We start from the raw sequence: 17,227 nt of genomic DNA on the forward strand, positions 1-17,227 counted from the left end.
AAGCCTTATTAACCCATAAATTAACATCTTTTAGATTTGCCTTGCTTTAAATACAAAACGTTTGTTTTTTCAATTAAAAAGAGATTTTCTTAATTCTCTTCCTGAAATAGATTACTTTTAAAATTTTAATCACTTAAATACATCTTTACAATCTTTAGAAATAAAGTTGTATATAATAATTCCATTTTATAATTTTTTGCATAATTGAAATATAGCTAAGCAGTATTTTTCATACTATGCTATAGTGAGCTATAAACAAATTTGAAAACTGTTGGGTGTTGATTTTAGTGATGATTTTTTTTCATCAGTAATATTTTTTAATTTAGTATTGTATTAGAATAAAACTCTCAAGAGTGATGTAAGTTTTTTTGTAACTGTTTTTATAATAACTTTATCATGATTAGTGAGACAGTCATTTGTTTTCTAGATTGATGACATTGTAAAAGCTGTTGGTAACTGCAGCTACAACCAGCTAGTGGAGAAGATCATCTCTTGTAAGCAGTCAGAAAATAGTGAGCTGGTTAGTGAAGGTGGGTGAGTGCTGCTAATACCTGATTTATTCTTGGCAGAATAACTTGTCTTATAATTTAATATCTTTTAAATGTCTTAAATACAACTTCTAAAAATAAAAGTGATGCTACCTGTGGGAATTAAAAGAAGTAATTATTTAAAAAAGAGAAGTAATTATTCATAAAGGTGCCAGTGAAAGGTTTTTTCTAGAACGCTTTTTACTTGCCTTGTAAAATCAGGCCTGGATTCTAATAAAAGTCTTTTATTAGACTTGGCTATCTTTGATATGGCCAATTACCAGGGGTTACTGATAATTGCTCTTTTAAAAAAGGGTTAATATTTGGGAGTACTGAGGGAACTTTATAATTCATCCTGAACACTTTAGTTGACTGAGTGAGATGTGTGTTATGGTACTCATGTTCATTTTGGTAGAGCTCTGCCTTATATTTCAGTACAATATAGTATGTTAAAGTTCTGTTCTGGATCAGAGTACACTTTTGATCATCGGTTTTCCTAATTCTTAACTAAAAGTAAGTATTGTTAAATTCATCAATATAGAAATGATTTCTTTTTTCTTTTTTAAAAACTGTGTTCCAGTCAGTGAAGGGAAGAGCAGATTTGAAACCAAAATGCTGTCAGGAACCATAGCATTTGGTATAATTTCCCCAACACCCACTTCAGTTTTTCATAAATGTATATTTATGAAATATACTAAGTCTCCTATTCTCGGGTTGAAGGATTAACAGAAGAAAGAGAAGAAAGAGAAATAGTGAAAAGTAGGTGATAAGCTTCATCTTTCTGTCTCAGACACAGTTCTTTCACATGAAGTATAATAAAAATCTATTATAATCACTACATGTTAAAAAATTAAAGCCAAGTGACTACAAGAGTACCTAACAACATATGAAAGAAGATATGCAAGTGAATCTCAAACTATATTGGTTAATAAGAACCCAACTAATTATTGCTAAATTATCTAGGCATAAATATTCAGGGATATTGATGATTGATTTGTGTGACACCTCTTTCACTACAGCCTAAGGCAGCAAAGTTTAAATTTTAGGAGAGAGAGGAGCAAGAAAAGTTGTCACAAAAAATGTCTTCCCTTAGTTAACAAAATTCCACTCACTAGAAGATTCCATTCTTTATCCATGCTCTGTAAATATTCTTAGAAAGCAGGCTACAAAGAAATTATCTCTCTGTGGATTCCTACTTTCTCAGTAACTTTCAGTATGTTATTCAATAATAATTGAGAGAACAATTGGATCTAGAAAGTGTTAACAGATACAATGATAGCCAATAAGTGATATTTGGACGAATATATTTATGAGGTAAGAAACTATAGGAAACACTATTAATGGCATTTTCACCAAGTGAGGCTGCATTGTAACATGGGTACCACTTATTACACTTGCAGAATGAACAGCAACTGAAAAACAGTCCTTCATCACTAAAGTGGTTTTACAACTATTCAATATTATTATTTCTCTAGCATTGATTTCTGGGATATTGAAAAAGGTAGCTAATTTGTATAATATTGATAACTTGAGAAGAACATCTTGGTAAAAATAAGAAGGAATCTTCCTCTTTAGCAGTACAGAATTTCCAGGTAATATATACCAACCTGATTAATTCCTTGATATATAAATTTTGTAATGGTGAAATTGTGCTTATCAGATTTCCATTTCAAAGAAAAATTGTATATGGGATTCAGTACAATTAAAAAGCTCAACTAGGTTTTTGTTTATAAGAAATTACAAATATGTAGTCTGATTGAAATAAGTATTCAGTCTCAATGGCTGCATGTATAAAGGCACTATAACATCAGTAATGAAATGAAAGACCACGATGGACCTTTTTACTTATTTAATGTAGCAGTTAGCTTTTTTCCATTTTCTTCACCATATTTTCTTGGGTATGTTATTCAGCTGAAGAAGTCTGCTTTCTTTTTCTATTTAGCCTTACAACTGTAACTTTCCTTCTGAATCATAAATTATCCCAAAATGTTTTATTATTTCTAATTCTGTATTAAAAATTATTGAACTTTGGCCTTAGATGGTAACTGCATATTTTTTTTTAATTCAAAAGTTTCATTTCCATAAGATGCAGAATACAAGAAATGCTTTTACTATCATTCTTTTTTGATGAAAAAGAAATATTATTTAGTGATTGGTCAAATAGAATTAGACATTCTTTCAACTTCTTTTGGAAAATATTTGTTTTCTTCTGATGGCAGTATCTCGTAAGTAAAAGTTCAGAACTTTTCGTGTACATAGAATATTTGTTATTTGCTGCCTCTTTTGGATGTTAATATTTTTTTGATTCAAGTTATAATGATGGGTTGTAGCATGGCAGCAAAAATCAGCAAGGAAAAAACTAACTCAGTACTAGCTGCCAAACTCCACAGAGTTTGTCATTAATTCCAGGTGCTCTCTCAGGAATAATTTCTTTAACAACTGTTTCTAGATTAAAAAAAAAAAAGCTTAAAGGAAATTTTTCTAGCATATTCACTTAGCCAAGTACCTATTGAGCCCTTATTATGTGCCATAAACACTGAAGGTTATAGTTTGAGTTCATATTATTTTTGATTAAATAATATTGATTTCCTTTTGTTTTTCTTTCTCTTTCATTTTGAAAAAACTCCAACCCATGAAGTTGGAAGAGCACAATGAATATGTGCGTATGTACATACATATATATGTTTCATCTAAATTCACAAATTACTAATATATTCAAGTTTTACTTTCTTTCTGTATTCACACACACACACAATTTCTTTCCTAAATCATGTAATAATTAATTGCAAATATTATAAAACTATCCATTAGCTCCCCAGTATTTGTCTTCTAAGAACAGAGAATGTTCCTCTGTAATCACAATACAGTTATCTCAGGAAATTTAGCATTGATACACTACCAGTATCTAACTTACTATTTATTTTCAAAATTCCCCAGTTATCCCAATAATGCCCCTTATAACTTTTAAGATTTTTCAATATAGGCTTCAATCAGGTATCATTTAATTATCATACCAACTTAGTCTCCTGTAATTTAGAACAGATCTCTATCTATTTTTCTTTTTGGTCTTTTGTGGTATTTAATTTTCTTTATAATCCAGCCTAATTGTTTTATAAAATAGTCCTCAATTTTGATTCATTTGATTGTTTCCTCCTAAGTAGACTTGTGTTAAATATTTTCAGTGGGGTTACCACATAGGTGACATTGTGTCTTTCCTAGTGCCTCAAATCGAGTGGCACATCATGTCTGACTATCCCATTGTTGGTGATGTTCAAATTTAATTAAGGTGATATTTACCAGATTTTTTTATTGAAAAGATGCCCTTTGCCATTTGTAATTAATAAATAATCGCTGATATTATGCTTTGAAACTCCATAATTTGTTTAGGTATGAAAAGTTAAAACTAGATTAAGCTTTTGAATATGTCACTGTTTATAAGTTGGTAGAAGAATTAGGAAACATTTATCTAAATCTAAATTAAGCTATGCTCTGTGGTTCAGGGAGAAATAAAGTTCAGTTTACATTTATAATGCAATAAATTTGCATTTATAATGCAGTAAATTTTTTAACTTAATACCAGTTAAGTTCCAGTCTTCACCTTGCCATAACTAGTTTTATGTCCTTAAGCAAATTGCTTCTTCTCTCTGAATCCATGTCCTGATCGCTAGAAACAAATAGCTGAGAAAGACTATTCTAGGGTTAAATTTTAGAATTTCATATATGAAAGTAATGTTGTGCTATAGCTCCACTGAATTTTTGTATCTTTTTGAAACGGTTTTATAGAGAGGATGTTGTGTGAGTGTGGTAATGGAAGGGACATTTAGAAACATCTTTCTGAAAGAAGTGTTTAATTACATGGATATTCTAACAGCAATGGTACTTCTCAGAGATATAATACTTACATTATAAATGTTAGATAATAGTAAGTGCTTTAGTATATGACTAATACGTTTCACTCAGTAACTTAGTACTTAGCAAAGTAATGATAATAATTAAGGGGAATCTTATTTCTAAATGTATAAAACCCAAGAAGTTGCAGATGTGCTATAAGTTTCCTTTGGCTGTGGCTTTCTGTATAACTTTTTGCACTTCCCCTCCTACCTTACCAATTCCTTGGAATAGCATGGTATATTGATTACTTTTTACAACCGGTTTGTAGCTGGAAGTGCTATGGTTTGACGCTGAAAATGAGGGACGGGCCCTGTCAACTATAAATTGACACTTGCCTGTCAACTACAAATTGGCACTTGCTGAGAGCATTTGCCAGCAAGTGAAGAACAACAACAAGGGCATTTGCCATCTGTCTGTGCTGCTGCAGCTGCTGACCTTTGACACTCCCTGAAGGGAATTCAGTGTGGAGAGTGAGGCACTCTGTGCTCCAGGGAAACTGGTGTAACAGGTCTTTAGATAGTAAGATATTTTCAGGAATGATTTCATGATCCCAATCTTTGCATCTCCTCATATCTAGAAAAGCACTAAATCCCTTCATGGTGACATCAGCTCCTTGTGACTAGCAGAAAACCTTTTGTAAAATGAGTGCTTGATTGCATTGAACTCTCCCTTCACCAAAATCTTATTACCTTCCTCCACTAGCTCTTTGGACCAGTCACTCAGAGCTATCTGAGGTGCTGTCTCTTGGGCTGCAGTCCTCATTTTGCCCCAAATAAAACTTAACTCAAAATTCTAAAAAGTAAATAAAAGTAATGGATGATAAGAGAGTGGAATAAACCTATATTATACAGCTGCCTCTGGCCCTACCAAGTTTCTACCAACTTTTTTTTCAATTTTTTGTTGAGGTGTCAGTTTCTTAACACAGATTCATCTTTACTCCCAGTATCTGCACTTCCCTGCTCACTTATAAAACTTTTTAGAGCATTCTCTTCCCCTCCATTCCTTTTTAAAGAAAGGGAGCAAAGAAGAAAGGAAGAAAAAGAAGGAAAGAGAGAAATACAGGCTTTTAAAATATTTGTACAATTGACTTTCATTATTACTGAAAGTTATGTCCTGTAAAGTTGCTGTGAACACTGAATTAGCCAATACCAAACCACTACTCTCAAACAAAACAGAAGATTAGGTAGCTGTGAGCTTCTGGTCACATTTTCATCAGCTTGTCAAGAGATAACCTTGTTTTTTGTGTGTGTTTCTGTTTAGAGACACCTCTGTTGACTCATAAACATTAAACTCATAGCCAACAGCCTTGTAACTCTTGCCTGACCGAAGCTGTAAAAAATATGTATTGTCTTCATAAGGCACATCACAACCTTTGTGTGCTTAGGAACACTAACTTCAACATTATACTTAGGAACCATTTTACACATTAAAAATCACCCCAAAAAGCACAAAAATTTCACAAAATGTGAAAAGTGTGGCATTAAATAGAACATGAAAATGACACTTCTTCACAGTATGAGAGCTGAAACAAGAAGGCATAGTGTTGCTTATTTTGTCTTCAGTGGGGAATGTGCATATTGGGTAACTCAATTTTTTTGATATTTTGTACATACTTAGGGATGCAATAAGTATTTATTTTTGGAGTTATAAATTTTAGATAGACAAATTTGCAGATACGAACCCATGTGAATAATGAGGATCAACTGTACATACATATCTTTTAAATTAAACCCCAGAAAGCTTCTTTGTATTTCATTATGTTTGAAAAGAAAAGAGATTATTTCTATTTCTGATCTTAATATATCTATATAATGAGTGGCATATGTTGAAGAATAGGATAAAAATGTCATTGGTTACCCCACTGTTTTCTGTTAGGTTTTATGCCTACTTTTAGTTTTAAGGCAAGAATTGAACAGTTTGTGAATTGAAAATTATCTGAAATCTTTGTCAAAATCTTAAGCAACTCAATTTCTTGAAGCTGCTTTTAATTTCTAAACACCTGTCCTTTGGGGAAGTGGCTGTTAACACACAACTTTTGCTCCTACCCACTTTTTAAATTGCTAACCCTTGCCTTCTCATTTGTTATATTGGGTTTTAATTTTATTGTGTCTCTTTCTTTTATTGAAATTCTTTGCAAAAGTAGGTGTGGTATAAGTAAATGCATTTATTAATAAAAAGAATTTCAGATAATTATTTCTTTAGCCTGGAAATGTCAGATACATCTTCCATAGCAGAATAAGAAAGAAGAATCTCCAGTTTGGCACCATCATGTTATAATAGAAAAGTCTTATTTTCATTGGCCTTTCTTCATACTTGGAACACAGTGTAAATAGAAAAACTTTAAAATTTTGAAATTATTCTTCCATTTAATATTATGCATTGGTTCCTAGGCTTTGTAGCTGAGCAGTTTCTAAATAACACAGCCACTCAACTGACATACCATGGATTATGTGAACTAACTTCAACGGTTCAGGAAGGAGAACTTTGTGTTTTCTTTCGGAATAATCATTTTAGCACCATGACCAAATACAAGGTATGATATAGAAATAGCTATTGTTATTCTGAACTAAAGGAGCTTGATTTAGAGGTGTCTTATGATCTGCTTCAAAATAAAAAAAAAAAAAAATTAGCATGATATTCTTTAACCATCAAATTACAAGGTAATTATTAATTCTTTAGAGTGGAAATCAGTTTTTTGTATTTATGTAGGTCTCAATTCCCTTTGCACAGATTATTGCATTAAAATGTATGTATTTTCTTTCTAAGGAAAAAGAAGATAAACCCTAGAGATAGAACTAGGATGACTGCTGATGATGGATATTTACATTTGATATCTAAAGGACTTTAGAGGAAAGAATCAAGATTTGTTTGCATGATAGTGTTTTCTATTATTATAGTTATCAGTGTGACTTTAAATTCTTTTTATTGTGCCATTTATGGCTTTGCCAAAAAAAACTTACTGATTCATCCCTCTTGTTATCTCTTCAGCTGTTCCATTTTTAGAGCTGCCACTTAATTCAGGAGTTTATCAACTTATCTCTAGACTTCTGTGCAGAATATTGCTCTGATCATGTCAATAATATAGCAAAAATGTTCAGTAGAACACAGTTCCTAGAGGATAAAAATGCAAGATATTTTCTACTGTCCCCTTGTGCCAACACTTTGCTTCAGCCATAATGATCTGTCTACTCATTAATAACCCTTCATCCCCTTATACACTTTATGTTTTCCCATTTATGCACTTTTATTGCCATTTCTTACTCGTTAATCCCTTTGTTTACATTCTCACCCCTCTTTTCTTTAGAAGATTTATTGATTTTTTAAAGATTCAATACTTTGTTTATTTCTATTTTAGCTGTCCTGAGTCTTTGTTGCTGCACATGGGCCTTCTTTAGTTACAGCGAGCAGGGGCTACTCTCTGGTTGTGGTGCTCAGGCTTCTCATGGCAGTGCCTTCTCTTGCTGCTGAGCACAGGCTCCAGAGCGCCATCTCAGTAGTTGTGGTGCATGGGCTTAAGTTGCTCCACAGCATGTAGGATCTTCCCAAACCACGGATCAAATACATGGCCCTGCACTTACAGGTTGATTCTTTACAACTGAACCACCAAGGAAGCCCCCATTCTCACCCGTTTTTGCCTATCCAGTTTTCACCTATTGTTTAAGAAGCATTTCAAATACTAACTCTTCGGTAAGCTACTTCTTTTCTCCTTAAACCAGTGGTTCTCAACCCAGATTGTATACTAGAACTGCCTAGCATACAGTTTTAAGGGAACTCTTAAAAAAGTCCCAATGCCCAGATCCCAGCATGATCTCAATTAAATCAGAATCTGTAGAGGTGGGACTTGGTGCTGCAGCTGCTGCTAAGTCGCTTCAGTCATGTCCGACTCTGTGCGACCCCATAGATGGTTGAGTATTTTTAAAAATGCTTTCCAGGTGATTTTTTTTTTAAGTTTTAAAAGTTTATTTTTGGTTGTGCTGGGTCTTCATTGCTGCCCATGGGCTTTCTTTAGTTGTAGCGAGTGGTGGCTACTCTTCCTTGTGGTCATGGGCTTCTCATTGCAGTGGTTTCTCTTGTTGCAGACCATAAGCTCTAGGTGCTCAGGCTTCAGTAGTTGTAGTGCATGGGCTCAGTAGTTGTGGCATGCAGCCTCAGTAGTTGAGGCATGCAGGCTTATTGAAGTCAAGAATCTGACTTCATGTTTCCTTCAACACATTAATCAGTGAACTGTAAAAAGCAGTGTAAAATAATTATTTGTTTGCTTATATAGGAATAGCTTGTATAGTCCTAGCTTTCTTACTCTGCTGTTTGTTATAGCAAGGGTTTATTTGTATTATTGTCTTATTTAAGCTAGATATGTGATAGGTATGGACCCAGATTTATCCATATTCCTCAGAAATCCAAGGCCAAAGAACTACAAAATCAGAATTATTGCTACATAATAAATACTGCTAGGTCATCTTGCTTTATTTTACCTTATCTCTTCAAGTCCACATTTTGTTAATTCATTTAATCAAATATCTATTAGGCATGATTATGACTGAGTGCTCAGCTAAGTGCCAGGACTGCAGCCTGAGCAAGGCAGCTCCTGATTTGGCAAGGGAAGCACGTTAAATAATTGCACAAGTAGTTATCATTTCTACTGAGATTTACTCTGTAAAGGCTGCATACGACATGCTGTGAGTACTTTTATTAGACTTATAACCTATTTGAGAATGTCAGGAAAAAGGGGGGTTGCAGTTAACTAAGCAGGTAGAGCATGTGTGCAATGCCCTGAGGAGGGAAATAACCTAACTTTGTAAGGAATTCAAAGAAGGCCTATGCCAAAGACTAAAGCATAGAAAATAGGAGGCATGATGTAAGGCTCAAGAAATAGATACCAGATCTTATAGAGTTCTCAGTTAAAAGGAAAAATAGGGAATTCCCTGGTGGTCCAGTGGTTGGGACTTGGCACTTTCACTGCCAGGGCCTGGATTCAATCCCTGGTTGGGGAACTAAGATCCTATAAGCCACAGTTCAGTTCAGTTGCTCAGTCATGTCTGACTCTTTGCCGATGCCATGGACTGCAGCTCACTAGGCTTCCTTGTCCATCACCAACTCCCAGAGCTTGCTCAAACTCATGTCCATCAAGTCGGTGATGCCATCCAAAAAGAAAAGGAGAAGTAGACCTTGGTCTCCTAATGGCCTAATGATTCCTTTTGTTTTTTCTCTCTCTCTTTTTTCCTTTTGCTTATTAGCAGGGGTGAGATAGTTCAGTTGAGAAAACAAGGTCTCTGGTGTTGTTGGTGATTGTTTTACAACTTCCCAAAATTGAACTTTAGATGTTACCTTTTTTTTTTTTTTTAATCAAGGCCATACCCCCGACCTATAGGTCCTTTAAATGTCATCTAGGTATTTGCAGTTTTCCTATGTGGTTGGAGAAAGTGTCCCTCTCCTAGAACTCATTGTACATTAGATCTGTTTCTGGATTGAGTATGCATTTCTGTGAGATAATGGTAGCTGAGGGAATGTGTGCATCCTGCTATTTCTCTACTTCTAAGTTTTCTCAGTGAACCTTATTTCATGGCTGAACAGTATATCAGAAGTGGTGATACACCTGCCCCTTATATAACATTAACACATTATTGACTGAAAACCTATTAATGCCATAGGCATTAGTTTCTGCAAAAATCCCCTGGTCAATAATGTGTTGAGATGCTTTGGACTTCAAGGCAAGAGTGGACATGTTATTTAGTTAGGAGACTATTGTAGGAAGGCAAGTAAGAGATTGTAATAACTTAAACTAAGATTGTAAAGAAATAGAGAGTAGACAGATTCCATAGACATTTAGGAGATATAGTCAACCAGATTTAGTGATTAAGATGGATAGAAATTATTTCAAGCATTTTTTCTGACCACAATGGTATGAAACTAAAAATCAGCCAAAGGAAGAAAAATGAGGGGAAAAAATTACATGGAGGCTAAACAATACGCTACTAAAAAACCAGTGAGTAACAATGAAATCAAAAAGGAAATTACAAAACACCTTGAGACAAATGACAATGAAAACAACTTACAAAATCTATGGGATGCAGCAAAAGCAGTTCTAAGAAGGAATTTTATAGTAATACAGGCTTCCTCAAAAACAAGAAAAATATCAGACTACTGAACCTTCCACCTAAGAGAAGAAAAAGAAGAACAAATAAAATCTGAAGTCAGCAGAAGGAATAAAATAATAGTGATCAAAGAGGAAATAAAACAGAAATTTTAAAAAATAGAAAAAAAATCAGTGAAACCAAGAGCTGATTGTTTGAAAGTATAAACAGCAAAATTGACACCTCTAGCCAGGCTCACCAAGAAGAAAAGAGAGAGGACCAAAATAAAATAAGAAATGAAGGAGGAAAAATAACATCCAATATTGTAGAAATTTTAAAAACTCATAAATTCTGTGAATATATGCCAGCAAACCTAGAAAAAAATGGATGCTGCTGTTGCTGCTAAGTCACTTCAGTCGTGTCCAACTCTGTGTGACCCCATAGACGGCAGCCACCAGGCTCCCCCATCCCTGGGGTTCTCCAGGCAGGAACACTGGAGTGGGTTGCCATTTCCTTCTCCAATGCAGGAAAGTGAAAAGTGAAAGTGAAGTCGCTCAGTTGTGTCTGACTCTTCATGACCCCATGGACTGCAGCCTACCAGGCTCCTCCGTCCGTGGGATTTCCCAGGCAAGAGTACTGGAGTGGGGTGCCATTGCCTTCTCCAAGGAAAAAAAATGGATAAGTTTCTGTAAACAAGTTTGTCAAAACTGAGTCAAAATGAAACAGGTAATTTGAAAAGAATGATCACTAGAAATGAAATAGAATCTATAATCAAATAAACAAACAAACCCCCAAACCAAAAACTGGCAAACAAAAGTCCAGGACCAGATGGCTTTACTGGAGAATTCTACCAAACATACAAAGAAAAACTTATCCCTCTCAAAGTATTCCAAAATATTGAAGAGGAAGAAACACTACCAAAGTCATATTGTGAAACCACCCCTGATAGCAAAACCAGACGAAGATACCACAAAAAAAGAAAATTACAGGCCAGTATTTTTGATGAATATAGTTGCAGAAATTCTCAATGAAATATTAGCAAACTGTATCCAACTATACATAAAAAGGATCATATACCATGATCAAGTTGTATTCATTCCAGAATTGCAAGGATGGTTCAAGATATGCAAATCAATCGAGATGACAGCCACCTGATCATCTAAATAGGTGCAGAGAAAGCATTTGATAAAATTCAACACACATTTATGATAAAAACTATCACTAGGAGCTTACCTGGTGGCTCAGTGGTAAAAAAATCTGCCTGCCTATGTAGGAAATATAGGTTCGATCCCTGATCTGGGAAGATCCCACTTGCTGTGGAACAGCTAAGCCCAAGCAACAGAACTGTTGAGCCTGTCCTCTAGAACCTGGGAACCACAACTGCCAAGCCCACATACCACAGCTACTGAGCCGGTGTGCGCTAGAGCCTGTGCACCACAAGAGAAGCCCATGCACTGTAGCAAACAGTAGCCCCTGCTTGCCACAGCTGGAGAAAAACCTGCGTAGCAACAAAGATCTAGCACAGCCAAAAATAAATAAATTATTTTTTTTTAAATCTCAACAAAGTGAGTATAGAGGAAACATATCTCAACATGATAAAAGCCATTTTTGACAAACCCATAGCCAATATAGTACTCAATGGTGAAAAGCTGAAAACCTTCCTGCTGAATTCAGGAACAAAGCAAGGCTGCCTGCTCTCATCACTTCCATTCAACATAGTATTGGAAGTTCTAGCCACAGCAAACAGATAAGAAAAGTAAATAAATGGTATCCAAATTGGAAGGAAAGAGGTAAAACTGTCATCCTATGCAGATGACATGATTCTTTATACAGAAAACCCTGAAGCCTCCACACAAAAACTATTAGATCTAATAAATAAGTTCAGTAAGGTAGTAGGATACCATATTAATATACAGAAATGTGTTGAATTTCTTTAAACCAACAAGTATCAGAAATATTTTTTTAAAAGTCCTGTTCAAAATTTTATGGAGAAACCCCTCCAAACAAACAAACCTAGAAATAAACCTAACCAACAAAGTGAAAGACCTGTATACTGAGAACTATAAAACATTGGTAAAGCAAATTGAAGCCAATTCAAAGAAATGGAAAGATATCCTGTGCTCTTGGATGGAAGAATTCATATTATTGAAATGGACATACTACCCAAGGCAATCTACAGATTTAATGCAATCCCTTTCAAATAACCCATGACATTTTCTGCAGAATTAGAACAAACATTCCTAAAATTTCTTTAGGACCACAAAAGACTCAGAATTGCCAAAGCAACACTGAAGAAAAAGAAGAACTGTAGGCATAATCCTCCCAGACTTTAGAATACCACAAAGCTATAGTCATCAAAAAGCATGGGGGGCGGGGGGAAGCATCGAATTGGCACAAAAACAGATATATGGATCCAGATATGGACAAGATAAAGAACCCACGAATAAACTCACACACCTATGGCACAAAAACAGATATATGGATCCAGATATGGACAAGATAAAGAACCCACGAATAAACTTACACACCTATGGCCAATTAATCTTCAACAAAGGAAAAAAGAATAGACAATGGAGAAAAGGCAGTTTTTTTAGGAAGCAGTGTTGGGAAGGTCGGACAGATGGCATGTAAATCAATGAAGTTAGAACATTCCCTCATACCATATACAAAAATAAACTCAAAATGACTTAAAGACTTAAATGTTAGACATGTCGCCACCAAATTGGGACAACCTTGAAAAAATGGACAAGTTTTTATAAACCTACTGCTTGCTAAAACTGAGTAAGAAGAAACATATTTTGAACAGACTGATCACTAGAAGTAAAACAGAATCTGTTAAAAAAAAAAAATTTTTTTTTAAACAATGACAACACCAAAAAACTCCCCAGAAGCCCAGACTAGATAGTTTTACTGAAGAATTCCACCAAACATACCAAGAACTTAATCTTTCTCAAACTATTCCAGAAGACTGAAGAGGAGGGAACATTACCAAATTCATTCTACGAGGCCATTACCTAGAAGAACACATAGGCAAAACATTCTGTGATATATCACAGCAGTATTTTCTTAGATCAGTCTCCCAAGACAAAAGAAATAAAAGCAAAGATAAACAAATGGAACCTAATCAAATTTAAAAGCTTTTGCACAGTGTAGGAAGTCAACAACTAAAAGGCAACCCACTGAATGCGAGAAAACATTTGCAGATGTTGTGTCATATAAGGGGTTAATTTCCAAAATATACAGAGAACTCATACAACTCAATTAAAAAAAAATAGCCCAATCAAAAATTAGCAGAAGACCTAAATAGACATTTCTCCACAAAGACATGGCCAACAGGCACATGAAAAGATGCTCAAAACTGCTAATTATTAGGGAAGTGCAAATGAAAACCACAATGAGATATTACTCACACTGGTCAGAATGGCCATCATCAAAAAGTTTACAAATAATAAATGCTAGAGAGGGTGTGGAGAAAAGGGTAAACTGTGGGTGGGAAAGTAAATTGGTGTAGCTACTATGGAAAACAGTATGAAGATCCCTCAAAAAACTAAGAATAGAATTACCATATGATCCAACAATTCCACTCCTGGGTGTGTATCCAGAAAAGACGAAAACCCTAGTTGAAAAAGGTACATGCACCCCTGTGTTCAAAGCAGCACTATTTATAATAGCCAAGACATGAAGCAGCGTAAGTGTACATCAACAGATAAATAGATAAGGAAGATGAGAAAGGATAGACATTTTCATAGGTGAAAGGGATTGACTTCTGATTTAAAAAGAGACCTCTTCATCATAAAGAAGGGAAAGAATAGACTATGAGTATGACTATAGGTTCCTCTGCCTTTTCTAAATCCAGCTTGTATATTTGGAAGTTCTCGGTTCATATACTGCTAAAGCCTAGCTTGAAGGATTTTGAGCATTGCCTTGCTAGCATATGACATGAGTGCAGTTGTATGGTAGTTTGGACATTCTTTGAGGGATCAAAGTGCCAGCATTCATTGGATCATAGAGAAAGCAAAGGAATTCCAAAAATACATCTACTTCTGCTTCATTGACTATACTAAAGCCTTTGACTGTGTGGATCACACAAAAAAATGAAAAATTCTTAAAGAGGTGGGAATACCAGACCATCTTACCTGTCTCCTGAGAACCTGTATGCAGGACAGAAAGCAACAGTTAGAACCTTACATGGAACAACTGTCCAAAACTGGAAAAGAAGTATGTCAAGGTTGTATATTGTCACCCTGCTTATTTAACTTATATACAAAGTACATCATGCAAAATGTCAGGCTGGTTGACTCATAAGCTGGAATCAAGATTGCTGGAAGAAATATCAACAACATCAGATATGCAGGTGTTACCACCCTAGTGACAGAAAGCGAAGAGCTAAAAAGCCTCTTGATGAGGGTGAAAGATGAGAGTGAAAAAGCTGGGTTAAAACTCAACATTCAGAAAACTTAAGATCATGGCATCCAGTCCCATCACTTCATGGCAAGTAGATGGGGAAACAGTGGAAACAGTGACATTTTATTTTCCTGGGCTCCAGTTTCACTGTGGATGGTGACTGCAGCCATGAAATTAAAAGACTTGCTCCTTGGAAGAAAAGCAGTGACATCGCTTTGCCTACAAAGGTCCATATAGTCAAAGTAGTCACATATACATGTGAGAGTTGAACTGTAAAGAAGGCTGCACACTGAAGAATTGATCCTATGGTGCTGGAGAAGACTTTTGAGAGTCCCTTAGACTACAAGATCAAATCAGTCAATCCTAAAGGAAATCAACCCTGAATATTCATTGGAAGCACTGATGCTGAAGTTGAAGCTCCAATATTTGGCCACCTGAATGCGAAGAGCTGATGCATTGGAAAAGACCCTGAAGCTGGGAAAAATTGAAGGCAGGAAGAGAAGGGGGCGACAGAGGATGAGATGGCTGGATGGCATCACCAACTTAATGCACTTGAGTTTGAGTGAACTCTGGGAGATAGTGAAGGACAGGGAAGTCTATGGTGCTGTAGTTCATGGGTTTGCAAAGAGTCAGATACGACTGAGCGACTGAACAACAAATAACAACAATGGCTATAGGTAGGTTTATAGATTTGATGGCAGGAAATAGAGAAAGTTACTGTTTCAAAGTTACTTCTATTTTCTATAACGTGGAAGGCAAGATCATTTACTGAATAGGAAAAGGAAGGTTTCTAACATTTCACGTTTGAAGGACCCTGAGATTTTTAGGGCCATTTGCATTTGTATTTAATGATCACTTTATTTTGTATCTTCCTGCTTCTGTAAACTCTTTAGAACACCTAGAGTAGAAACACAGTTCACTCCATGGAATTCTAGATATACTTTCAACAAAAAATAAATTTAATATCTGGATAGAATATTTTCTCAACACTGTGTAGATAAATGGTATCTATAACTAGGGACCTATAATAATAATAAACTACCAGTCTATAATAAATTGGTAGTCAGTCAAAAGTATCTGTAAGTGTATTATTCCATTAATGGGGCTTATTTTTACTGTGATTTGTAGAAAAGATTTTTATGTTTTCTGGTACCCATATCATTATCTCATTTAATTTTCACAACTCCCCTGTGAGGAGTGGATATTATTATTCCCACTTTACATCTGAGAGACCAGGCTTTAAGTAATTCAAATCCAACCTAGTTAACCAGGACTAGCAGTGCTTTCCTCTGTACTTTAAAGGCTGGAATTACTTAACTTTTGTATTACAGTATTATTAGATTTTCTTCTGTTTTGCCAATTTACAAAATGTGATGGCTTTATGTATATTGTTAATACAAATAATATATACTCTGTATGAAATTATTAGAGTATTTTACATAGAATAGATTTTTGTTGAGTCTTTAATAGTTAAAATTGCCCATTAAAAAAAAATAATATATTTTCACATAATAAAATGTACATTTTATATATTAATCTATGAATTTAATAATATATGTATTTTGTATTTTTTGATGAATTTAATATTTTAGAGACTGGTGAGTGAGATTAGGAAAAAGATTTAAGGTTAGGGAAGCAAACTTTGGCTAGACAATATAACAGCAGTGCTGGAATACAAAAGCAAGAAATTTTTTTTTCCTTTTTAGCCACAGCACATGGTTTGCAGGATCTTAGTTCCCAAACCAGGGATTGAACTCAGGCCACAATAGTGAAACATTGCTTCCTAACCACTGGACGGCCAGGGAATTCCCAAGAAATATTCTTAGTGGTGATCTAATTGTAGACTGTCAGGAACAAATGAACCTAAAGTATTCAGTACAGCATGGACACATGCTTTGCTATTTTACACTGCAGTTATGTCAAGGAACTGTTAAGTAATAACCAGCATTATTGTCAGTGGACCAATTATAGACTTTTTTGATAAATGTCAACATCTAAAAGAGGAAGAAATTGAGGCTGGTGTCCATAAGAAGATAGGTTAGATATGCAAGAAATGACTACCCTTTTAATTAAAACTTTTAAATATTCATGTGCTATGGATAGTAATAGCTTTCATAAAAACCCTCCTAGAATTTACCTTTCCTAAAGAGTCATTTGGAGAAAAATTATTGATAAGATTATAGTTCCTTCCCAACAAACAGCCAATCTAATAGTATACGACCTACATAGAATAAATTGTAAAACTTATATATTGTATAATATGTTGAAATGCATTGTGATAAGTATTAAACAAAAGGTCAGACTTGTTCCGTGGAAAATTAAGTTTTTGCTCTT

General features: G+C 34.8%; 1 protein-coding gene across 3 annotated transcripts in view; it reads left to right on the top strand.

Annotated features, from left to right (window-relative positions):
- MINDY2 (MINDY lysine 48 deubiquitinase 2) overlaps nt 1-17,227 on the top strand; it is a 76,473-nt gene that overhangs the window by 46,203 nt on the left and 13,043 nt on the right. For 2 of the 3 annotated variants that reach the window (XM_086321228.1, XM_086321231.1), the window contains 2 exons: nt 428-530; nt 6,809-6,951. The exons of the other annotated variant lie outside the window; for it this stretch is intronic. In XM_086321228.1, coding sequence (XP_086177354.1) covers nt 428-530; nt 6,809-6,951 — 246 coding nt within the window. The remainder of the gene's footprint in view (nt 1-427; nt 531-6,808; nt 6,952-17,227) is intronic. 3 annotated transcript variants of the gene reach the window in all.

This window comes from Bos grunniens, chromosome 10 (genome assembly GCF_055505025.1).
Source record: "Bos grunniens cultivar Pamir isolate PY7600 chromosome 10, Bosgru_T2T1.0, whole genome shotgun sequence".
NCBI lineage: Eukaryota > Metazoa > Chordata > Mammalia > Artiodactyla > Bovidae > Bos > Bos grunniens.